Source organism: Rhodnius prolixus, unplaced genomic scaffold (assembly GCF_049639745.1).
Source record: "Rhodnius prolixus isolate KJV_2025 unplaced genomic scaffold, Rpr scaffold_4, whole genome shotgun sequence".
Classification (NCBI taxonomy): domain Eukaryota; kingdom Metazoa; phylum Arthropoda; class Insecta; order Hemiptera; family Reduviidae; genus Rhodnius; species Rhodnius prolixus.
The window spans coordinates 15,360,575-15,387,145 of NW_027411614.1; the positions used below are offsets into that span (position 1 = coordinate 15,360,575).

Consider the following 26,571-nt stretch of genomic DNA (forward strand, 5'->3'; position numbering starts at 1 on the left):
AATTTATCAAAGGAAAGAATGTACGATATAAAGAATATAGTCTACATAAAAAAGCAATTATAAGAAAAAGTTTAATTGACGCCTTTCTAAATATAAAATAAATAACACTAAAAATATTCAGCGAATTTTAGTTTAGTTTATTTTTTTAGAAAAAGCCTTTTAAAAAGTTACCCAAGTGATACCTAAATATATTATATATCTGAGTAAAATGAAATAAAACTAAAAAAAAGGCAGAGAGATAATTTCAGCCGAAATGCGTGATGGCCACACCCGTTTCTAGAGTGCAGGATCTCAGCTGATATTTCTCCTAAATGGTGTCTCTGTGTTACCCAACACGGGGAAGTCACGAACTGTATGGAATCATTTAGCTTTTTTCAATCTCTCTCTCCATCCTCCTTCTTCTTACCGCATCTTTTTAACCAATTTTCCTCTCTTTCTACATTAAAATTGCCGTTATATTGCCAATTTTGGTTAGATAAGTTTCAATGTTGAAAACAATTTCCAAACAAGTTATTTCACTCTAATATTTAATTTCGGATTTTTTTTTACTTTCCATTGGAATTTCATTTGAATAGTTTGCTTATTTTTATTTAGTTTCTTATCATAATCAATAAAATCTTCAATTTTTAACATTAAGTCCTTTTTTATTATCAATTTAGAATTTCAACGTTCAATACGCAACTTGACACAATTAACTTAATGTTAATAGGCAAATTGGTAGTGTTGTTCAGTTGAGGTCCGAGCCTTCGGAGTTCAAGCCTTACAGCCCTCGAAACTGGAGCCGTGAAGCTCAAGTTGGAGGCTCATAAACCTGGAGTTGAAGGCTCATAAAGTGCGAGCCTTTTAAAATTCTTAAGGAATGACGAGTAATCAATTTCAATGAGCAAAGAAATTTTTTTTTGTTTATTTTTTTATATAAATGATTTAAAGCGCGTCAAATCTAAGGTTATTATTGGTGCTCGGAGCTTTTTTCAGTGCACTGCCGGCCTCCGGACAGTGTTCTCTCGTTACAGAAAACACTGTCCATCACCGGACAGTGAGCTGTAAGAAGCTTCTAGGAAGAGAAAATCTAAGGGTCAGCAGCTGGATTCGAACCCGGGACCTCCGCGTGGGAGTCCAGTACGCTAACTCTTCCCTTAGAAATTATTGTATTAATTTATACAAAAATATGTTTGAAAAATTCATTAGCCTGCTATAAGTTCATTTTATTTTAAGAAATGAATTTATTAATTGGTACAAATAAAATGCTTCGTATAAAAACAAAAAAAAAAAAGCTCGATTCTTTTGAGCCGAGCCTAGGAGGCTCACCGAGCTCTCTGTCAGGCTTCAGCTCGGACACCCGCTGAGCCTTGAGAGCTCCAGCGCTTAAGGCTCGAACCATATAGCCTTATAGCTCAGCTCTTGAACAACACTACAAATTGGTGCCTATAGGCAGACATAATAATTATTAAATTAGGCATATTCAACTATCATTCACGAATAGTTTGGTGTTCACAATGAATTGCTTTTATAGTTATTAAATAATTAATAACTTCAAAGTCAGTTTTGTCGCGACAAAAGTTGGTAAAACTAAGTGTAAATCTCTTCAAATTATTAAGAAGGTTATATGTTTTATGTCAGGTTACAAAGAAAGCCAAAAAAATGGCCTCATAAGACTAATTTTTCATAATATATTTACATAATAAACAAGGATCTATCTTCAAGCCTAATGTATAATATATGTAGTTTAAAATGCTGTTTCTTCTGACTTCATATAGCAGATAAAAAGTAATGGATTATGAAAGATTTAAACTATCGCTATAAAACTAGAAGCAAATATAAACCAATGCATTTATGTAGAAAATAATAAAGTATTATGGTGTTACTTTTATGTCCTGCGTATTCATGGGGCAATTTTTTCATAATTTTAAAATCCAGCTAGATGGCAGTTTTTTATAAGTTTAAGCACGATACAAACAATTCGTTTTTCATAATTTACGAATAAAAAGACAATTTCTTATATTTACCCCGATCAAGCATAAAACAGAAATTATGCATCGGCATTTATTCCTCTACCCCCGCTCGAAACACTTCACTAGACTAATTAGATTAATTCCACATCCTCTTATTACTCCAATTAACAAACTATGAGCAATTACTCTCGCGTAATTCAGATAAATGGCAGAGGCAGCACCGCGATGGGATTATAACCCTGTTACAAAGAACAAAATGGAAAAATACCTCCCCAAGTGAAGTGGACGTAGAGATTGTCTTAGGCAGAAGGAATTTTCTTCACCTAGATTGGATAATGTCAATTTTATGCTTTTTAGGCTAAGCAACAAAATTAATACAAAGCAAACGTACGAAAAGTAGCCCTGTGATTTGTTAATATTAATAAAATAGTAAAAAATTAATAAGGTAATACAATTATCAGAAAAACGGTTTTTCTTCTTGGCCGAGACTCATGAAACTAAGATACTCTCTAACGGCTGATAAACAAGCATCCAATACTTACAAAAGTACGTATATTGATCAAGTCGAACGAACTGGGAAGGTTACTTCGTGCAACAAATACATTGCCCCTCTGAATTGGCATTTTACGTTATAACAGATCGATTTAGTAAATTTTTAATATATTCTTTTTCACTAAATAAGGTTTTAGTTGTTTGATAGAATAATAATATATCTTGCACCGAATTTTTACAATACAAAATCGATTATTTAAAAAGAAATTTGATAATAGGATTTGTAGACTTCCTAAACTTTGTACTTAATACATATTTATATAACGGAACAGAATTAACATTAAAGATAAATAATACCGACTGAGAAAAGCAAAAAATAATCTCACAATAGCAACTAACAAAGATTACGGAGTTGAATATGAAAAGAGTTGATCAGATGACCTTCGAAAACGGAATAGTACCATACGGTTTAGGTTCTTCACGGTGTACCCGAGAATTTGAAAACAGGTTCTTGTTTTCTTATTGCAGACACGAGTAAGACCGGTTTTACTGAACAAGGCATACTTGGCAATACTCATAACCGAGCCTCACCACCACAATTTAAATATTAATTATAATAAGAGTAATAATAATTATAATTTTAGAAATTATCTTCTGTTAATTTGAAAATTCATTTTTTTAGTTACATAAATTTAAATTAATAATTATATTTATAAGTTTGATTATTAATGTATGTTTATTTTAACGAAAAAATTTATGGTGGCCCAGTTTAATTAAATTTATAGCCGTGTACTACTTATTATTTGTTAATATTGGTACTGGCTGCATGAATACTTATTAAAGGCAAATTATGTATATTAAAGTGGAATCCTCTTCAGTTGGATTTGCGGTTATCTGTTCGGTTTTTTAAACTTTCTTTTATTAAGAAGAAGAATTGGAGAATGTCCAATTTTAGAAACAAATGAATTAATTAGTCGGCTATTGCTGAAATTTCAACGGAAATACGCGTTTTAGATGCTTGAATATGGACTAAGTAAAATCAAATGGATCTCTTACGAATCCTTTTTCATTCAGTCTCCAGTCTCTCTAGACACTCAACACACTGGCCATGATAAAGGGTGTTTTGCGCTGAAGAAATGCACTATTGAATAAATTTTCCAGAATTTCTTGTAATAAGCTTTACTAGGGAAGGGATTAGTTATGAGGTTAGCATACTGGACTCCCACGCGGAGGTCCCTGGTTCGAATCCAGCTGCTGGCCCTTAGATTTTCTCTTCCTAGGAGATTCTTACAGCTCACTGTCCATCACCTTGGACAGTGTTGCCTGTACCGAGAGAACACTGTCCGGAGGCCGGCAGTGCACTGAAAAAAGCTCCGGGCGCCAATAACCTCAGATGTTGACGAGCCTTAAATCATTAAAAAAAAGCTTTACTTAACTTATTCAAACTTTAATATAACTGGAAATTAACGATAATTAGCCCACTGTCTCCAAGCTCGAATTTCTGCCATTAATTACCTTATAACGAAGTGGTTGCAGGGATTAATAGTTACGGTAGATAGATTTTTAGTCTGGGATACTTGCTATCTTTATTTTGGGGTCAAGCTGGAAAGTGTCTTTGGAGGTGGATAGGCGACTGGCATAGGTGAGAATATAAACGAGTTCTAATAACGAGCATCTGTGCATCTTTACACAGAGTTGTTCCGACAGGGATAGAATCTTCCATCTGCTATTCTAGGAAGCTTTTGATCTTAATTGGAAGTTTATGGTTTTTTAGGAAAAACCTGTGTCATGCTAGTTCATTCTTTGCTGATCAAATCAAACAAAACCACTCCTTATGGTCGCTCCGGAAAGTGGTCACGTGACTAGACCGAATGCCTGTGCCCACTTAATCCGGGGTGTTCAACCCATGTTTGGTGTTTGATAGAAGGAGAGAAAACGTACTTTACAGCTTGCGAGATTTCTTTTTTACTTTGCCTCTACAAGGGCTTTTAAGGGAAACAAGATTCCCATAACCTTTCCCTTAAAATTTATTTTCTTAAATCTAAGGGCCTGCTAAATTTGAATTTGGAATCAATGAATTGGTGTCTAATGCACAAACCACTCTTACAAATCTATTCCAAAAATAGTTTTTTTTTTTATTTGTTTATTTATTTTGCAACTGCAATAGATAAAACTAGCAAAAGAGATGAGAGTAAGGAAATGGCGCAAATACACATGCACGCATATATATATCCATACATATAAGCGTACATGCATGTGCGCCAAGGGCTTGAGTGGAGTGAACGACGACCATCCAGTGATGGAAGCCGTTAGTTCGCCAGATTGGCAAGCTTTCACAGCAACCATCCTAGGAGGTCGGCGTTATTTGTTGAGATGATCGCGTGGCCACCGCCGCTTTAGTCTGCGCTGTGGATTTGAAGGAAGTGTTGTTGTAGACATGTTGTGGATCAGAGGGTTGTAGTGACTGTGTAGATTTGAGTGGAGTTTTGTGTAACGAGATTGGGGCTATTTCAGAAACGAGAGGAATATTTAAATCAGAGTGTATAGTATGATTGTAAGGTCTGAAGTCGGTTGATGTTCGATTTTTTAGCGCTTCCGTAGAGTTGTATTCCGTACGTCCATATTGGGGCAAGTAGAGCGGTATATAAAGAAATAGTTAAATTAAGAAAAACGATTCAACTGTTAATAAAAAACTGACTGGGAATATTAATAACTTTAAGTAATTACACCCATTAATAAATAGATAGAAATATTTCAAGAAAGGTGCGTGCGAGGAAATTATTTGTTTTGCATAAGAGCAGTTTTTTATTTCTTTTCTAAAACGTTATGAAGTCGACCTTCATTGGAATTGGCGTTGTTTTTAATTCATTAACTAGAAAACAGAATAGTAACTTCTAAAAGAATGTTTATAAATACAAGTTAGCCATTTTTACTATTGAAAGACAAGTCTAGTTCCTTTATGGAAGGAAAACAGAGAAAAGAGTTACTGTAACATAAATTTAAAAGCAAGTTAATTTGCAAAATGGACATTGATAAAAACAAATCTTCTGACGATTAAAATGTGCTCTATACGTGTGAATCTACAAATATATTTGTAAAAATTAGTGAAACATATTCGTCAAAACCAGAGATGGATTCCATTACGTAGCTCTTCAACTTTGACAAAAATCTTATTAACAGTTTGTATATTTTTTTCCACATTACAATTACAGTCGAGCCTCCCATAAAGGACATTCTCACTAGCGATCACCTCCATTTATGGGCAGTTTTTGGATTTCCCTGTTTTACCCCTATACACTTTCTGTATAAAAGAACCTCCGTCTAACGGACACACTACATAGCGACCGCGGACATTGATTTTGGGGAACGGATTATATGTTTCACCTCCCACCAACGACCACCTTATTCTTGAAAGTTCGTTTGACGCGGTGATAAAAAGAATTATCCCCTCTCAAGTTTTTGTTTTTTTACTGGTTTTTCCTAAAGTTTCCTTATATAAGCTCATACATCTTGTACCATTTTGATCATTTTTCAATATAACTTTGGACGAACAATATTATTTTCTCCCATATGTCTCTCAAACGAAAGTGGTTAACTCTAGAAGAGAAAATAAATGTGTTGTAAGATTTTGCAAAAACCAAATCGAGCCATCGTCAACTTGCCGAAAGGTTTGTTCTATTTTTCTAATAATAGATGATAGTATGATGATAATTTTACCATAAATTATTATTGCATCACTCTTCCTCCTGTCTTTTACAATCTTATTCCTTTACCAGTAATCAACGTAGTCCGCTACCTTGAGCTTAACCTTGACAGAAGACTTACATGGAACCCTCTTACACGACTTTAGAGAACAGCACTCAACAGACGCTTCCGACAACAAAAGACTTATTTATGTAAGTATATTAACGCCAGTCTAGGCTTATGGTATCGAACTGTGGGGTTCAACCAAACGCTCAAATCTGCAAAGGATCCAGTCCTTGCAAACTAAAATTCTTCGCTGTATAGTAAACGCTCCTTTCTACGTCGTACGTCACCAATCAAACCAATCACATAAACTTGAACGAACATTCCTTTCGTCACACAAGTTTCAAAAACATGTTACAGAAAATTCCATCTTAGCATTCAAACACATCACAATCCACTTGTACAACATCTATCTTCCAGAACATTTCCAGACAACACTTCTAGACGTCTTAAAAGACAGTGGCCTAGCGATCTTCTCTCTGATGAAGAGAGTCAGTATAATGTAGATGTTATTGGAGTGTTACCGCTGGGTAACTTCTCCACTCGTATATTGCGTTCGCTTACTGTTACTCTTGTTGCTTATAACGCAAAATGCGTTGATTGTAACTAAATAAATGATTAAAAAAAAAATTATTATTGTTACGAATAAATGTGATGATTATTATACAAATTATTAATTAAGTCAATAATATGTAGTTTTTTGATAAATTTTTTGGATAATTAAGAAAAATTTGATGCATATCATATAGCTAAATAATTATGCAATTATGTTCGTTTTTAAATCAATTAATAATACTCAATTATTAAAAACCAATATTTTTTCATTATGAAACTTGCCTACCTCCTTCTAACGACCACCTCCAAACAGCGGCCACTTTGCTTTCCCCCGCCAGTGTCCGTTATTGAGAGGTTCGACTGTACCTTATTATACTTTGATTTTCTCCTTTTGAATTATGCTAATACATACATAACATACTCCCCTTAACTAACATTCCCACGTGTACACTTAAGGGCAGAATATGTGTATCTAAGGATCAATTTTCTAAATCATAGTCGCATGAAAAAAAAAATGACTATCTGTCAAGGGGCGAAAAAAAAACGTTAATCATAAAATATATCTGATAAGATTATTATTAATATTCAAACGTAACATTTTAGGCTCGTTAAATAGACGTGATTTATTTAAAGTAGAAAAAAAATTATTTACCAGAAAATATAAATGATGTGGCCCGAAAACTGGATCTATTGGTAACTATCATTTGGAATAGTAAAGACATCTCGGGGTGAATATTGCTGCGAGAGGGTTAATGATTAATCGTTTAGCATTTATCAGATAGATAAACTAGTTATTTATAAAAAGTATTAGATTTTATAATAATTTACATAATATCTTAACAAATCAAAACTCCACCTTAATATCTTTCTCTATATTATTGTATTATTACATTTATAAGAAATATTTTATTTAATTTACAAAAGAAAATCTAGAAATTACTTGTTAGTTTTATAAAAATTAAAATTTAAAGACTTTTTTTCCCCACAAACGTTATAAGGCGACCTTCATTGGAATTGGCGTTGTTTTTAATTCATTAAATATAATATTAAAAAAAAGATAATAAATTATAAAGAATAAGGTAAACTATTCTTTTCTTTTTCTTAATTCTAGACAGAAGTACTGAGATCGTGCAAAATTTTCGAAATCGAGATTCGTAAGGCGCTGAAAATTACAATAAATTAAGATTCGTGTGCCACTGTAAATCACAATAAATTTGAGATTCGTATGGCAGTGTAAATCACAATATACGGAGACACACTTTTTTTTTTAAGCATCTTATGTGAGTAGTTTAATAGAATATTACGAAAAAAACTCTAATTTGGTATCCCGATTTGGTACTACTTCCCAACATCAAACTTCCTTAATTTCAACCTTTTTTTCTTTTGTATAAATTCTACTAGTTCCTTCCGCAGTTTAAAGGAATAGCTGTTGACTGATTAAGAAGGTCAAGGAGTTGTTTAGCCGCTGAAGAAGCATGCTGTTCAGGTAATAATAGAAGTGAATATATAAAAATAATTTAAGGCCCACAACGTGACAGGCTATATCAACAATTTTGTTTTTACATCAACAGCTTCACATGTTACGATAAAAGGTTAATATCATTAAGAAAAAATACATAATATTAATAAACAATTACATTATTTAAAAATAAATATGTAAATTAATTCAGAAACAAGTTTAACTTTCTGATCATATTGTAATTATATTCTGTTCTCTTTGATAAAAAAAAGTTTAAGTTTTATTAAGTATTTTGTTTCAGTTCGTTAGTTTTTTAAAACAAATTTTTGTACAAATAGTCAATGAAGTATCTTCTATAGTGATAATTTGTGTTTAGTTACACTGTTACAGACAAAACATGAGTCATTAGTTTGTTCAATAGAACATTTTTGGCAATGTTCGAGCAAAATGGAACAAACCACAAAGTAGTGAGAATTATGATTGTAAATGTGATAAAATACATTTCATTTTATCACCGAGAGATGATATACTTATAAAAAGGCGATTGTAGGTGAGGTTTTAAAGAGTGTATGCGATGGTGAAGTCTTCTGCTTGAATTGGTCGGCATTTTAGGCTCTGCTTAAAGCGAAGCAGCGTAAAACGTAATTTACGTCTCTTTTAGAACGTACACCAAGTGAACTATGTAAGCTGCAGTGTAAAGCGACCCTAGTAAGACTATCTCTTTGCTATTGAAGAGGAAAAAAACAAACATCACCTTTATAGAGGAAAGCGAGAGATTGGTAAGGGCAGTGTTTGGCAAAGAGAGTTGCTTCTTTTCATGCAAGTCTTACAGAAGAGTGGAAAAAGAAGCGAGAGCAATATAGCTGAATTTGTAGTAATTTGTGTCCTACAGAATGATGTTGGAATGTGTCGCAATGAACACTCCTTTTCTTTGACTTTTTTTTTTCAAAACCTTAACCTGGAATTCTAGGTTTCCTGAAGCAGAAAAAGAACCCTAACGATATTAGGATTGGCCTAAAATATGAGTAAGAATCTAAGTTGATCATTTTTGGGAGTCAAACTTACACAAAATGAAATTATTCAAATAAATCACTGCAGTCTTCAGACTAGTTTTAATTCAAAGTAAAAAAAGTTACTCACTAACACAAAAAAATATATATTTGATTAAGGCGCAGCATTTTCTAAGATCATTGGGCGCTCGGAGAAAAAAAAAAAAATTCTAAATTTGATTCAGTTACAGAAAACAGGCGAACCTAAGAATTGAATCTATTTGTTCAATTTTTCATTGGATTCGAAATTATTTAAAATAATTAGATCAATCAAAATTTATTTTTGTAAAGGAACAGATCCTTCATTTAAAAAAAAAAATCTATAAATTTCATTTACTTTTACTTAACCTATTAGATCTGGGTTGTTGCAAAAAAATTACAGTTATAAAGGAGGGTTTGGAGTAAGATTTAAAGAAAATTTGGGAATTTTATCTTTTATAGAAAAATAGAAAAAAATTGTCAAAGTTGGGTGTTTTTCAACGTTACACTTTTTCGTGCAGTTTTTGATGGTCAACCCTTATACAACTGTCCTACCGGACAGTTTTAATTATTTCTTAGGCTACGATAAAATTGAATACACTAACAATATCCGACACTTTTGATTAAATATAACATTAAACGTAAGCTCAATTCAGTGCACTCTGAAGAACTACTCGTATTTCTTAATACAGACAACACTGTTCATCAGGAAACAGTGAACTGAAAGAGTCTCCTCTTAGGTAGACTGAGTCTGATGGGAAGCCATACCCCGGGATCTACGCAGAAGAAGAATAGTTTTATTGCAATGATTTTGAGAGAGCATAGTTTTTAACAAATTTCATTAAGCTAAGCACAGTTTGTTCTTTTTTAAGTGTAAAACCAAAAAACAGTAAATTTCAAAGTTAGAAATAGTTATTTGTGACTAATGCCGAACCACCTAACTAGCTCGCAATATTATTCTTGCAGCCAAAACAGAAAGAAAAAATAATTATTTAAATAGGAAAATAAGCGGAGATAAATAAATAATTTATACCAAGTTAATATTAGCAAATAATTTTAGTCAGTGTTTTCAAATTTAAATGTCTCAACTACTTACAACAAGAGAAAACCTTCATAATGAGTCAAGAAACAATTTTGGATACAAAATTAAGAAATTGCTCCAAATTGCTATAATAATGATTAATTCAAACAACAATAAAGATAATTTATAGCTGCTTTTGTTAAAGTAAATTACTACAAATCTTATTTTTGTGAGTTTTAACAAAAAAAATAAAGTAAATAAATAAAATTAAAACTGACCGGTAGGATAGTTGTATAAGGGTTGATCGTCAAAAACTGCACGAATATAAAATTAAAATTTGTGTACCTTTTGGCGTTCAATCAACCCTTATACTTAACTTTTTAAACTGTAAGTTTTTGTTAAGGAGATAAAATAAATAGATTTGTATAGAACACTGACATGGTAATTTAATTTTATAAAAGATATCAATGCAGAATATACGTTCAAGAAGCAAAGACGAATTTATCAAAGCCATGGAAGAACCAATTCTCTGCCAGTAACCTTCTAGCAAAATATTCGTAATTAGTATTTTGAGTAGAGAAGTTAGAGAAAGTAATCAGATTGTTTTTAAAAAAAAATTATTATTATTCTGTTTGTTCATTATTTCTCTATTGGGATGAAAGGTGCTCATGTTTAAATACAGACTCTTGTAACATGTACACATTTAAAGAAAAAGAAAACTCAAAAACTATTTGTATCAATTTAGTTGACTTAGGTGAAATATAAATAACCGATGTCCGTCTATGGAATAGGACGACCCAGTTACCAAAACTTATTACCAAGATTTCTGCTATGTTATTACGAATTTATTCGTTACAATGTTAGGGTAACACTCAAGTATAATTTTGGCAGTGTGGGTTTCTTCATTACACACATTGAATACGAACATAACGAAGTGTATTATGTGATGTTTGCTTTGTGGAGAACTGATTTACACAATGCATATATTTTGTTATTATGTCTGGGACCATGCATTTAGACTTTCTATTATTTTCCTATACTAAATTACACCTTAGATGTTTGTTATGGCAACAGTTATGCCGTGTTTTCGATAAATAAATAAATAAAATGATGGTTTATTTGTTTTTGTTTTTTTTAATTAGATTTTCTTTCTAGACAAGAATTTGTTTATAGACTATTATAATTTTCACCCGTTACTTGTTTTTTCTTATTAAATTAAAGGTAAGAGAAAGAATTTGAAAGTAAATTACTTGAAACGAGCATTTGTAAAAAGATGAGAAGAGCCGATACTAAGAATCTTTGAGAAAATTAATGTCGAGGTGTGAATTGCGAAAATTTTTACGGCCTTTCAAAAAATTTTAGTTACAAAATAATGCAACAATAATCTCTATGTATAATTGTGATTTTTTTAAGAACAAAGGAATCAAAAGAAAAGCAAAATTCTAAATTTGGTTCAGTTACAGAAAACAGGCGAACCTAAGAATTGAATCTATTTGTTCAATTTTTCATTAGATTCGAAATTATTTAAAATAATTGGATCAACCAAAATTTATTTTTGTAAAGGAACAGATCCTTCATTTTAAAAAAAAGTCTATAGATTTCATTTACGTTTACTTATTATTTCTCAGGCTACGATAAAATTGAATACACTAACAAAATCCGACACTTTTGATTAAATATAACATTAAACGTAAGCTCAATTCTATTTTGCTTTTAAACAGCAAAAATGCTGAAGTACTTTTAGAATTGAACGCTTTTGCAGCTTAAGTTTAACCATCCATATTCAAAAACATTTACTTAATTTTTGTGGCAGTTTTCTTATACTGAACTAAATGAAATCATTTCGAATGGTTCAGATTTTATCGGCGAATTAATTATTTGTGATACGTTTAATAAAACGTAGCACATTCGCCATTAATCAATTATATGTTCGCATTAATGATAAGGTGTAATGGAGAAAGAAATAGCTACATAGGTAGAAGATTGTAATCTGTGAGATTTTTGTCAGAAAATGGAGAAATAATCTCCTATGGAAGAGATAGAGGGAAATGGTGGTCTTCAAGAGGAAAACAGACTTTCCCAAACATGGCCGCAATGAAACAAAATGAAGTATTCGATCAATGCCTAACTCCAATGTATTTCTGGCACATTTAAACCAGTTTATTAACAGAATAATTAGACTGAATTCTTTAAAAATAAAATAAAAAAAAAATATTTAAAAAACAAAAATAAATTAAATATTTGAAAACGACAAAATTTGCTTAAAAAATAAATAAATAAAATGAAAAAAAAAAGCCTTTTGAAAGCAGTAATCGTAAAATATATTAGACAAAATTGCCTATTTTAATCAAATAATAAAATTTTGCCATAGTGCTCATCATTTATAACGTATCCGTATAAAAAATTTGTTTTAATACATAAAACGCAAATAAGTGTAAACAATAAACTTACAGACAGATAAAACACAATGAGAATAAAGGTCGATAAATTAAATTATTATAAAATAAGCAATAAAAATCGGAAAAACTAAATTTTGACAAACCTGTGTTCGACGCCAGAGAATTAATTTTTTTTTCAATTGATTTAAAAATATATGTAAATCAAAATATCTTTGTTTTGTTTTTGGATTGAGTCGAAATAATATTATATTACTGGAAATTAATGGGCTAAATTTAAATTAATTTCAACAAGAATTTTAATTTGTTCAAATAGCACGAATAGACGAGAAGAATAAAAAATTATTGGATAAGACCGAATATGAAATATTCCTATTTGGATGAGGAGATGCAATTTCTCAGTAATAAATAAAAGCACACTACAATACTAGGTGTGGTTATAAGGTTGCAGGTTATCAGGGTGCCATACTACAACTTGTTGAACTCATTTTATATAAAACTGTAAATTTTTTTCTGTAATTATTTTTATCAATACGAAATCACCAAATATCTGAAATTAAGAACAGAAATTAAACTTATCTTTTTAAAACTATTGGAGATCTAAAGTCTACACTGCTAAACTAGTTGTACTTTGTTTTCTATTCAATTGTTTAAATATTATTTAAATGAACGAAATCTGCAAATTGTTTACAAAGATTACATTATAGTAATAAAAATCAATTATTCACAACTAACTGCTTAACCTTACTAGTTTTTTTTTAACGCCGGAGTTAGTTTATTGAAGTAACAAATATGTAGTTAAAGAAATAATTGTTAATTTTTGTTCTTATTCAGAAATTAAATTAAAATTATAAATTATTGTGGATACAACCAACAAAGAATATTGATAAGGAATTATCCACAAAGAAAAGATACAAATTGATTGGAAAAATCTTGCTCCATGTCCTCTTTGTGGAAAAAAAAGGATAAGTTTCAAGAAATAAGACGTAAAGAAAATGTTATTTCTTAAAAATGTTTTTGTTACTTTTATTAATTAATCAAAATCTCATTTCAAAAATTAAAAGTATTAAATTAAAAATAATTCATTGGGGGTCCGTGTAATAGATTATGTCTCTAAATGATGAAAATCGAATTTTTTAACAAACTTGGCACTAGAAACTGAAAATTTCTTGTTAAGAAGTAACTTTTTTAAGATTAGCACCATGTTTGGAGTGAGCTTGCTCTCTTTTTGAACTATAAAATTAAAGGTAACAACTCAAAAAGAAATAAGTTAGTTGGAAGAATCTAGAAGTTCAAAACAAACATAGTACAACACTTGTAAGTATTGCTGGAAAACTATATTAGTTCTTAAAGAGGCCAAACTTCCTATAGATTAGTTTTTTGAAACTTTATTGTCAAGATCGCACAATTAGATCAAAAGATCGAAGGATAAGTAATCTTAAGTTTTCATCTAAATTAATAATAATCAAATAAATAATAATAACTCGCTGATGAATCACTTGTCAATCTTAAATTAAAGGCAAGTGCTTCACAAGACTTGAATTGAAATTGAACATTAATCTCCTATTAGTTCTGTTCTCTTCTAAATTACGTTGTAATAGTAAACGCATTAGACTTTTAATATTATATTACATAGAGAAAGCAATGAATAACTTAAAGTATAGTTAATTAAAATATTAAACAACAGTTAAGAACGTTTATTTGTCAATTGTCCATAATAATCCATCATAATCATAACCCATCATAATGTAAAATAAAGTGAAATTTAGAAATAAACTTTTTATTAAATAAGTTTAGATATAGTCGGTTTACGGTTTCCAGACTATTCTTGAATACAAGAAATTTTCAGGTTTGAGGCAATGAGCTATCAAGTTTGGTTCTTTTGTTAATCTAAAGTTAAAAAAATCTGATTTCTCAACTTGTTACTTTATCGCTTAGCAAGGAATATCGTGAAGACCTAGTACAACCTAAAAGCGATCCAATGGTTCATTAGTTTTTAGCAGATTTCTTTTAAAAGAATAATCGAACTAACTTATGCTTAAGATGACAGTCTAACTGAAACTGTTCAAGATAAAAATTCGGAATTCTAAAATTACTAAACGTTCAGAAAAGATATTGAATAAGTGTCCATATTTTATGTCCTTTAAACTCATAGAAAACTTTCAATTTAGTTGAAACTTGAACTTATATTTAACATATTGTTCCTGCTGTCTGAAATTCTAAAAAATAAATTGAAATTCTATGTAGTGAATTCTTTAATTGAAAATTAAGGGATTGTTTAACGCTTCATTGTTTTAATTTTTAAATGAATATTGAGTTATCTTAATTTTAATCAGATATATATATATTTTTTTTTTTAAATTATTTTTAGATTTACACACCTATCTTTTGAAACAAGTTTGTCATTAATTACGATCAAAAGGCTGAATAGTTAAACTTAAGTTAAGCAAACTCAAATTTAAACTTAAGTTTAAAAATAAAATGTACAGACGAGTATAAATAGAACAACTAAAAAAGCATTTTTAAAGTTTCACTTTCATCCCACACTTATAAAATCAAAACTGATCGATTTTTCCGCAAATAAAAATAATTTTTTTTTTGTTGTTATAAATAGATTATAAAATTCAGCGCATGTAATAAAATAGACTATAAAATAAAATTTAGGATATATCTAAGAAATCTTCTAATTCATCTTCTATAAGTACTACTATGAGTATTCTTTATTTCAATTATTTTATTATATTATTACTTCTCTTTCTTTTTCATTTTTTAAATGTAAGAAGTTAAATAACATTTATTTTTACTGTCCGTTAGATAGACTCCTCCGACGATCGATTGATCAGGGATAAACTCTTTATTATTAAATTGTAAAATGCATATTTATTTTTAATGTTGTAATGTACTTTTAAATAAAGACTACCTACTACTACTAGACTATAAAATATTTTTTTTTTTTTTTTTTTTAAAGGCGCGTCAACATCTAAGGTTATTGGCGCCCGGAGCTTTTTTTCAGTGCACTGCCGGCCTCCGGACAGTGTTCTCACGTTACAGACAACACTGTCCATCACCGGACAGTGAGCTGTAAGTAGCTCCTAGGAAGAGAAAATCTAAGGGTCAGCTGCTGGATTCGAACCCGGGACCTTCGCGTGGGAGTCCAGTATGCTAACCTCATAGCTAATCCCTTCCCTTATATAAAATATTATTATTTTTATTTTTATTTCTTTTGAATGATTTATTAACACTAATATGGTTTGAAATTTTATAAACCTTACAAATCGTTTTCCCTAAATTAACTGTTCAAGTATTCATTCTTACATTTTATTTTATTTTATTTTTTTAATTTCGAGACTGTGTGAGCAATGAGTTAAGACTTTATGAATAATTGAGGGCTTTCTACACTATTTAAAAGTTTAGTCTCAAGCAAAATTAATATTTGCTTGTACTTTAGTGGACAAAAATTCAAAAACTTAAGATATGTTATTAGAAGTTTTGTTTTACATTTTAAAGTCAATTGTGGATTTTAAAAATATTAAAATTGGGCCTTCGCGCGAAATTTAAAATTAACCGAATGCTTTAAATTATTTATACATTGATTTATTCAGTAAGTATTTAAAACTACAAATGAAAACAAAATTTAAAACAAATCTTCAAACTTTTCAGAACAATAAATTTAAAATAATGCTTACGAGGGTAATTAAAAAGTAGTTGCAGAGTTTGACTTCAATCAGGCCCTAGTTAGAATCAAACTACTGATGAATTTGATTGAAGACAACTACTGATAAATGAATCACTGATAGTTGAAAGTTCAAAACTGGTCATAAGTTTGACAAATTTGCGGGCAACGACGGTTTGAATCAATGATATTACCCAGCACTGTGAACTCGAAACAAATTTTCAACATCAAATCTAAACTTTAAGCAAAAAATAATTAAGAAAGTAGTTTATATTTGGGCGATTCTATTGCATGACTAATTTTTGAAATTTTTTTTCTATATAGAAACTAAATTTTAAATTTAAAGGTAGACTTGCACTAGACTAATGGAAGAGAGAGACACCTGGCTTCTTCTAGTTTTGGATTAATTTGTAGATTACTGATTCAGTATCTGGAAACTAAATTCGCTGAATTTATTTGTGACACTATTAATAGTGAAACCTATTAAATTACTTTTCTGTTAAATAGCGTTTGAACTAAAAATAGAGTTCTATTTGTTCTCCTAAAGTAGTTTCTTTAAGAAATATTTGAAATGAATACTGCACACACGAATACTTTGAAGCTAGAAACATTCTCAAAAAGTACCAACAAAGAAACAAATTAAATTTTCAGTTTCATCATGAAATTTTAAAACATAGAAGTTCAATTAAAGAAAAAAAAATTGAAAAGAAACGTTTAAAAAATCAAAAGAAATAAAAAGAAACAAACCTAACGCACAGCATCAAAAAAAATGCCATCACATTAAAACACGTAGTTTGGAATAGCAGCAAACGGATATGGTAAAACTATTTGTATAAGATTTCAACACACCGTCAGGTGGTGCTGCCTAGCGGTTAAAGCTGGAACCCGTTAGATTCTCTGCTGTGATCATGTATATATGTATATCAGTAAGCCAACTTTCACCGTGCTCTGAGAGAGGGCAGTCTAGGTACCTCCTCTTTTTGAAGGGGCAGGTCCTTCTTTTGACGCAGTCCGGCGCTAGCTATAATCGCGTACGGTGAAATATGGTTCATTTCTTTTATGATTTTTTCTCAAGTAATAATTATTACTTTAGAAACCGTAATTTTTCTGGCTCGACACCAGTGATCTGTTTTAATTATTATTTTTTATAAGAAGAGGACAAATATATTGTGCATTAAAGAAAATCGTAGATAAAATTTAATAAATAAAAACAAAAATGATTTTATTTAAATAAAACAATCCATCTACTCTGCATGCATCTTGGAGAATTAGCAGGTCATGCACAATGCACACCAATTCATGCTCTTTTTTTTTAAATTTTCTACAATCTTTTGTTGCAAGGTACTTCGGCAGTGAAATTGACAACAGTAACCGTAAATCACTAATTATGTCGTATTTTGAGGCTAGTCATTTAGTCAGTCAGTTTTTTTTTTCCCACCTTTTTCAAAATTTACCACCAAGATAACTGACGCTTTTTAAAAGAAAAATTTGTAATCTTAAAATAAATTTTCAAACTCACTCAAAAATAATATTTCACTTATTTTTTTTTAAAGAAAATATATTTTAAATAAAACAATTTTAAGGAAAAACTGATGTTTTAAGAAATCAAATTAAAACAGTTTAAGATTAATAACAATGCGTAAGTGAATAGATTTTAAACATTTGACGATTAGCGAAAAACAAAAATGTTTACTTTTTCTTTTAAGTTATTACTTTTCTTCAGCAGATAGACTTCATTTTGTTAATTTTCCATTACTTTATGAATGAACAATAATCCAAAAAATCAAAATTTAACTCCCAATTTTTAAAAATGATGAATAAATTAAAAATTACATATAAATCAATTGCGTTTTACAACCAGTTTAGCGCTAATTCTTATTTATTTGTAATTATTAACATTAATTAATATTGACTATTTTAAAAAAAAGAATATAAATTGATTTAAAAATGAAGATGTTGTTCTTATCTTTCTAAATAATAGTAAAAACTAAAATTAATGATTTTTAAATTAAGGCCTTAAATAAAAATAACCGTTCTGATTGAAAAAAATTGAATTTTGTATTTCATTCTAAATTTAAAAATTGAAGATTCATAATTTATTTTTAAATTGATTAAATTAATTAGCCAATTAAAAAAATAATAATTTAATATATATTCTTTATCAATTTTTTTAAAATTCGATATCATTACGCATTTTAGATTTCATTTTTTATATTTTGTGTATAAATCTATATTTTTTAAATAATAACATTTCTTTAAAATAATGGCTCAAATTATTAAAATTTTAGAAAATTTCCATTTTTTTGAAGGAAAATTACAAGTTTTAGTCGCAATAAAAGCGAGAGTTTTTCCACCCTAAACTTATTGCGGGCCGTTCGAATTACTTTCCTAGTTCAATATTTTAGTTCCCATTTTTCAGAAATATTTTTTAAATTATTTCTATTTTATATTAATATTTTCAAATAAATAAATTCGTAATTTATTTTTATTAAATTTAATTTTAATGGCATTTATTTTATTTAAAGATTCATTTATTTACATTTTTTAATAAGCATGTACATAATGTTATGTCCTTAATTTTTACGCAAGAAAACCCGCATTTAATCGTTTCTTCCTAAATAAATACCGTTAATGGGATGCGTTATTAATTTTTACAGATTTTATTGAATTGTTTAAGTTACTGTTTATGACCGCATGAAGATAATTTGTTTCTTTTTTTTTTATAAACATATATTTAAATATGCTAAATCCTTTTAATCCTTAAATCCTGGTTAAAAATAAAAAATTATTTCTATATCTAGAAATAATGGATTTTGTACAGCTAGCTTATTTTCTGACGTATTTTAAATCAAGTTCACTACTTGACAGGTGGTCGATAGCACTTCTACTTAACAACTGGCGTTTGCCGCCTCCAATTCACTAAGAGGAGGCGGTAATATCGACCAAAATGTGACGTCACTGCGGCAATGACGTTTACTGGGGGCGGCCACGTCACATTAACCGCCTTTCTGACATCACTCTAACAAACAATGGACGGGAATATTTTAAAATATTAATGCCGCATTTCTTTAAGCGTTTAAATGATTTTGTTATTTTAGTTTTTAATTAATTACGTTAAAAAACTTGAATTTATTTAATTAATATTTAAAATTTTATAAACAGTTAATTGTTTTTTTAGATTGTCACTACGTTTATCGGAATCTAACATGTTACGGGAAGTCATCACGTTAATGAACGCATCTCTTTCTATAATTTAAATTAATTTTATCTTTCATTAATAAATAATACTCATTTTATTTTTGTCTGATTAAGAAGTCAAATTTTTTGCTTTATTGCTCTCATTTAGAGAATTTTTTTTTTGTGGACATTTAAATTTTATATTAAAGTAAATTTCCTTTAATGAATTAAAGTTTTTCCTTTCTGGTTAATATGTTAGTGAAATTAGTTAAGCAATTTTCTAAAAATGTTAGTTAAGTTTGAATTTTTCAATTAATTAGCATGGTTAGTCAGTTATTTCAAATTATTTGGACTTACGATAACCAAATCCTCTTTTCTTATTGTATTGGGCGAGGCTGTTTGTAGTAGTTCGGTTATTATTGGCGTCACTATTGTAATTAGTAAGAGTCCAGTTGATCATACTCGCTATCTGTCATATCAGCTGCTCTCGGTGCTCGACTTCTTCTCTCTGTCTGACATACCTTGATCGCCTCCTGGGCCAGTCTCCAGGTTATGATGGTGTATTCCAAAATTGGTCTTGTAGCTTGCCGCTACAATTAACTAGCTTTTGGCGACCGTATCCTCTTCCAAAGAATTAAAAAAAAATTATAGTCTTTGAAGAAAGAAAAATAAATAAATAATAATTTTGCAAAAAGGTAAAACTGTCTAAACTCTCTTCAGTTATTATAACCCGGAAAAAGTCTCGCACACATTCAAAAAAATCAAAATAATTAAATCACTTCAACTTATTCTTCCGTAATTTTATAAACCGGCAAAATAGTTTCTTTTAATTATCGACTAAAGTTCGCATTTAATATTTAAATGACGAATTAATTTTTTTATATAAAAATATATAAGGATATAAGCTCGTTACAGTTTACCTGTTCACGATACGGACTACACCTAACAACTGACACAGTCATCTATCCCTACCATTGCTATTATAAACCGGAGCCTTTCCCCCCAGTGAATAGTGACGTAGTCCCTACGTTCTATGACGTTGCGCTTCGATCTACCGCCCCATTGGAACACCGCAATGTGACGTCATAGTTATGACGTCGATCGTCCATGACCTCACATCCCTCTTTTCTAAAGTATCAACCCTCTTATCTAAACAGTTTCCACCAGATCGATACTATAGCCGCCTACACATATAAAATTTTCTTTATGTTAAACAATGTTACCATAGCCTGAGGGTTGATTTTCATTCAACAATTATGAATTTTCTTTGTTAAAGCACCCCCCCCCCCAAATAAGATAAGCTTTTAGTGAGCTAAGAATGAAATTAAATTGTACAGTTATTTATCATTATCATTTTTTATTTAAAAATGAAACATTTCTTTTTCTGTTAATTTTGTCCTGTCGATTGATTTAAAGACCTCAATTTTATCGAAAGGCAAAGAACTTTTTTCCTTCTATTCCTTCTCCTTCTCGCTTCCTGCTTACGTCATATTACATATAACATTCATCCACCATCAGCATCTCTCTATCCTACCAGAACCCATCACGAACCCGTTTCCTCAACATCTCCTCCATCTTTCTTCTTCTAGGCTAGTCTTTTTTACTCCAGCGATGATTTTCAACATCTGCTACAGTTCATCTTTTCAACCATCCGTAACCACATTATAAAACCACACATTTTAATCAACGACATTTATGAAGAATATTGGTAACTACACGTCGGCTCTTTTCTTTACTTCTCCTTTAGCTATATATCGAGAAATATCATTTCTAGCAGTTAATCTCCAATGTAAGTGTTCTGACTTCTGCTCTTCAGAGATAACACTCGTGTCTCGCAGACCTATGGCCGTATCACTGTTCATTAAAAGCACCAACTATCGATTTTTTTTTTTGCCCCAAGATAGAAAAAAATCTTGCGTTCTCTGCTCTTTTCGATTCTTCCTTCCTTTTGACGACCATAAATTGTACTTTAGGATTTCTTTGTAAAATATATATTCTAGGAGTTCATGATTGGATTTCTAGTTTACCAGAGTCATCATCTCTGTAACACATAATATTATGAGCGTTTAAGAAGAGTGTATATGTAAGAGAGACTGCTAAAGTGTGTATGTGTGGAGAGAGAACGCATCCAAAGTTCCTGCATCTCTCTGCATTTAATTTTTTAAATTAATCACACCGACCGCTGCGGTTACTGACAGGCGAAGCCGTCTTTATCCTCAGCCGGAAATGGGTAAATTTGTTTAAAAATATCATAAATTATTTTTTTTAAGAATGAAAAGTTTTATTTTCAAAAATATTTTCACAGCAGAGCCTCAATTTAGAAAATCAACTCTCATTTGACTGGTAAATAGCTACGGGGCGTCAAGGTAGAGAAAAATCTTAAAACGTAGACCTGCGCCTGCTTCGTTCAGTGCGAATTTGCGCCAACAGTTGTAAGTTTCAATAATGAAACAAAAAAGCAAAATTTTAGAACTCCGAATCACTGATCAATAATCAAAATTAATACGTACACTTAAAACAAAAAGGCACCTGTACTAAATTCAGTTTTAGTTTATTCAAAAAAGCTAAAAAAAAAATCTATTATTTTTATAAACATTTAAAAGCAAATATCTAATATAAAAATTTACGTAATCTTATTAATATTAATGAAATATTTTTTCCGCATTACTACGTACCAGAAGCACTGAATATTTAGTCTAATAAATGTACTTAATTTTTTATTTTAGTTTTTTTTATAAGTATGACATTGACCTCATGTCTTCACCACCTACCTCCTACACGGCGACCAGCTTCACCTAAAACACCTTGAAATTATTCATCTATTTAGTAGAAATTAGAATTCAATTCGTTTGATGCCATAATGGGGTAGCGTGGCTAAACAGATATTCAACTAACTAGTTTTTTTAAAGAAATAAAATTGGGTTTATTTTACTAATTGTCGCTTTTAGTGAATGTAAGAAGGATTGCCCAGCTGATCTAAGTTCATCGCTGCCTTTTTTATTTCGCAAAAGCAAAGAAATTAATTGATGCAATTTTGCCTAAATATACTTATACAATTTTTAGAGCAAATCTCCAACATTTCCTAGAGTGTACTGACCACTACCGGATAGTAAGATGTAAGAAAATCTAAGGGACAGTAACTGGATTCGAAACCGGGTTCTCCGCGTTGGAATCCAGTATTCCCTTCCCTTTTATATCAATGTTATTACTAGAGTAAAAGCGATACCATTTTTTGTTCGAAGATATCATGAGGATTAATTTGTCTTTCTAAAAATTTAGGGAGATACTTTAGCAAAACAAAAAGATAATTTTCTGACTGTTTTTTAGTGATAAATATAAACTTTTTAACAGTATTATCATTATCTATTTAGTTAAAATACTAGTGGCAAACATTTAAATTTCAATTCGTAAAAATATTTTGCGATTTATAAGGCAATCGAACGCCAATGACCTTACGCACCTTAAACTAAAAAAAATATAGGCCTCTACGAGGATTTATAATTTATTTCATTTTAAGTATAATTTAATTCACTATTTTTAGTTAGATTTTGCAATTTTGAAAAGTTTTCATTTTGTTATCTACGACAAGAAAGAGCCATGGATTGATTGCAGAGGAACACAGCGTTTGATTGCGTGATCCCTTCAACTCTTCATTCTTATCTTAAAGTATTTTCTTTTTCTTTTTTTATGTTTTACCAACTAAAATAAATATCCTATCTTTTAATTGATGAAAATTGCTCATATTTATAAATAAATATTTAGTAAAAATTGTGGAGAAAACAAGTGCATTTCATATTTGCTACATGGTTTATCTCAAATCAGTAATTGGAGAATTTGCATCCAAAACATAAACACCAAGTTATTCTAATTATTAATAGCTTAGTGGTAAGTGGTGCGGGCAGCAAAGATAGGATTGTGGGACTAGATTGGAATACTGGTTTTGGCATTGGACTTTATTTAATGGTATAAGAATAGAAATAGAAATTGTAATAAGAATAAAATAGACAACATATTGAAGTGCGTAGGTCTTGATTCGTAGACGAATCTCACCTATTAGAATTAGACGAGACGGCTCTATTTGGTGTTGGCTATTAGATAATTATATATAAAATAGATTTGGTAATATCCTCTTTAGTTTCTTTCTTTTTCAAGTGTAATTACGAATTATTATAAGTAAAAATAAAAGAAGATATTTTACCAAATTGTGTAATTTGGTGTTAAATTTATAATTGTGCCATAATACTGAACTATATTTGAACCAATAGATACCTGAGGATGGCATTACAAGATCGAAAGCATGTGAATCTGTCAGATGGAACATAGAATCTCATGTTAGCTAAGATTTCGGCGTAATCGACCACATCATTTGGAATCATGAAACCAAAACGCTAAACGTACTTCAATTACCTTTCCTCAAAGGAATCGAAAGTTCTTGAATATTTGAGAAAGTGGAAAAAATTATTTTTTAGCTTTATTTTTTTACCTCTGCATGTCGCCTGTTTTGTACAGATTCCAAATATGGAGCCATCCTCAAGTTAACACTTGATCAGGCATCAATATATGGATTTCAGATCTTTGGAATTTCCTGATATCGCAGCCGTGCCTAAAAACGTTAACTCTTAGATTTAAACTGCCTTATTAATGTGCTTTTTAAATTAGAGGCTTTGGCCCATGGCATGACTAACAGTAAGGTGTTTCATCACCTCATCTATATTTAGGAAAGATCTCTTATGAATGTAAGAACTTCTGGGTGAATTCAGATCTTAACTCTGATTTTATCCTGCCTGAGTTTGGTGGAGATAGAGTTATCCATCATATCACCAAGCATCTATTATTAGCACGGTTATGATGAAAGTTTATACAGTCGAACCTCTCAATAACGGACACTGGCGGGGGAAAGCAAAGTGGCCGCTGTTTGGAGGTGGCCGTTATTAGGAGTGTAGGCAAGTTTCATAATGAAAAAATATGGGGTTTTTCCAAACATCTACTTAAAAATTGTTTATTATTAACAGATTTAAAAACGTACATAACTACATAATTATTTAGCTATATGATATGCATCAAATTTTTCTTAATTATCCAAAAAATTTATCAAAAAACTACATATTATTGACTTATCTAATAATTTTTATAACAATTTTTATAATAATCATCACATTTATTCGTAACAATAATAATTTATAGTAAAATTATCATCTATTATTAGAAAAATAGAACAAACCTTTCGGCAAGTTGACGATGGCTCGATTTGGTTTTTGCAAAATCTTCCAACACATTTATTTTCTCTTCTAGAGTTAACCACTTTCGTTTGAAAGACATATCGCAAAAAATAATATTGTTCGTCCAAAGAAATATTGAAAAATGATTAAAATGGTACAAGATGTATGAGCTTATATAGGAAACTTTAGGAAAAACCAGAAAAAAAGAAAAACTTGAGAGGGGATAATTATTTTTATCACCGCGTCAAACGAACTTTTAATAATAAGGTGGTCGTTGATGGGAGGTGAAACATATAATCCGTTCCCCTAAATCAATATCCGCGGTCGCTATGTAGAAAGTGTATAAGGGTAAAATGGGGAAATCCAAAAACTCTCCGTAAATAGAGGTGGTTGTTAGTGACAGTGTCCTTTATGGGAGGCGCGACTGTATTATTAATTTCGACGCATAGATGTCTAGAGTCAATGGTATCCAAAACCCTCTGGACGTGCATCTCTCCATCGCTGGACATAACAGTGAGCACTACAGGCTCATAGAAATAATAAAATCCAAAGAAATCCAACCCGAGATCTCAGCGTGGGAGAACAATGCCCTATCTAATAAGTCAATCACTCCTCATATGAATATTATATTATTATAAAATTTAAAAGTAGGTTCCAACTTTCCACACCTAAATAACAATCTGTAGAAATTTAAAGATTATAAAGAATTTTTTTTTAAAAACAGCAAACTTGATGTGCGTGGTGTGGACCTGGTTTCCACGTGTGACCAAGTGAGCTGTATAGGAGCGGGGAAACCATTCGTCCAATCTTAGACTGAGTCGCATAAAAAACCGGTTTGGAGCTTCTTCACTGAAAACAATGCTGGGAATTGTGTCTGCCGGGATGTTTTGGGGTATCCTAGTTTCTAAAATACGGACTTTACAAAACTAGTTCCAATTCAAAAAGATACAATTTATTTAATTTTATTATTATTATTTATTTATTTACTTTTAAGGAAGGCACGTCTTTTCTTAGGTCATTGGCGGCCGAAACTTTTTTCAATGTTCTCTCGTTACAGACTAGACTGCCCGTCACCAGACAATGAGCTCTAAGAGGTCCTTTGAAGAGAAAATCTAAGGGCCACCACATAGATTCGAATCCCCAGATAATTTACGCCGACCACTGCGCTAATCCTTTCCCTGATACAATTCATCACCATTATTCTTACAATTTTTAAGCAAAAATGTTAAACATCGTTTGAGAACCCTGACATGATTTTCCCTTATTGCACGTTATGTACAAACTTTTTCACTTTACATCACCTATTTTGTACGGAAAAAACGATCAAAACCATAAAATTTGTTCAGTAATTTCGGCTCAATTCCTCTATAACAATTTTCTCCAAGTTTGGGTTTTTATTTAAACAATTAATTCTTTTTAACATCACTCACATGATAAGGTAACGCAGTACATTAAATGATTGATACAATTAGTTTAGATAATCGATTATATCTTATCAAGAGGAAGGAAGATTATTGCCCATTTCAGTCATAATTTTTTTTATTTCCTTTATGGCCAAGATTTTGACCTAGAGATCTTTAGGGCTCTTTTTTGGTAATCCCACAACTGCCCTGTCACAAACAAGAACATTTTTAAAAACGTCCTCTCAGTACCTGTACAGTTCGTACAGAAGACCATACCAACCTTAAAGGTTAACACCCACAATATAAAACGAATTACAATTGTTAATAAATATAAGGCAAATAATTTTTTATATTAATAAATAAATGTTCTTTGTACTTTGTTTCTGAAAAAATATTTTCCACAGCACTAAAGCATGTCCTTCTCCAAAGGTCGAAAGTTTAAAATTAAT

The 26,571-nt window shown here is 30.5% G+C and overlaps 1 protein-coding gene across 5 annotated transcripts in view; it reads right to left on the minus strand.

Annotated features, from left to right (window-relative positions):
- Window positions 1–26,571, minus strand: part of LOC141455988 (probable nuclear hormone receptor HR38) — a 248,493-nt gene that overhangs the window by 203,699 nt on the left and 18,223 nt on the right. For 2 of the 5 annotated variants that reach the window (XM_074131534.1, XM_074131533.1), the window contains exon 1: window positions 19,858–20,598. The exons of 1 other annotated variant lie outside the window; for it this stretch is intronic. In XM_074131534.1, coding sequence (XP_073987635.1) covers window positions 19,858–19,960 — 103 coding nt within the window. In that variant the 5' untranslated portion in view covers window positions 19,961–20,598. Of the gene's footprint in view, window positions 1–19,857; window positions 20,599–26,571 lie in introns of those variants that run through there. 2 more of the 5 variants (XM_074131532.1, XM_074131537.1) reach the window with 2 other exon arrangements.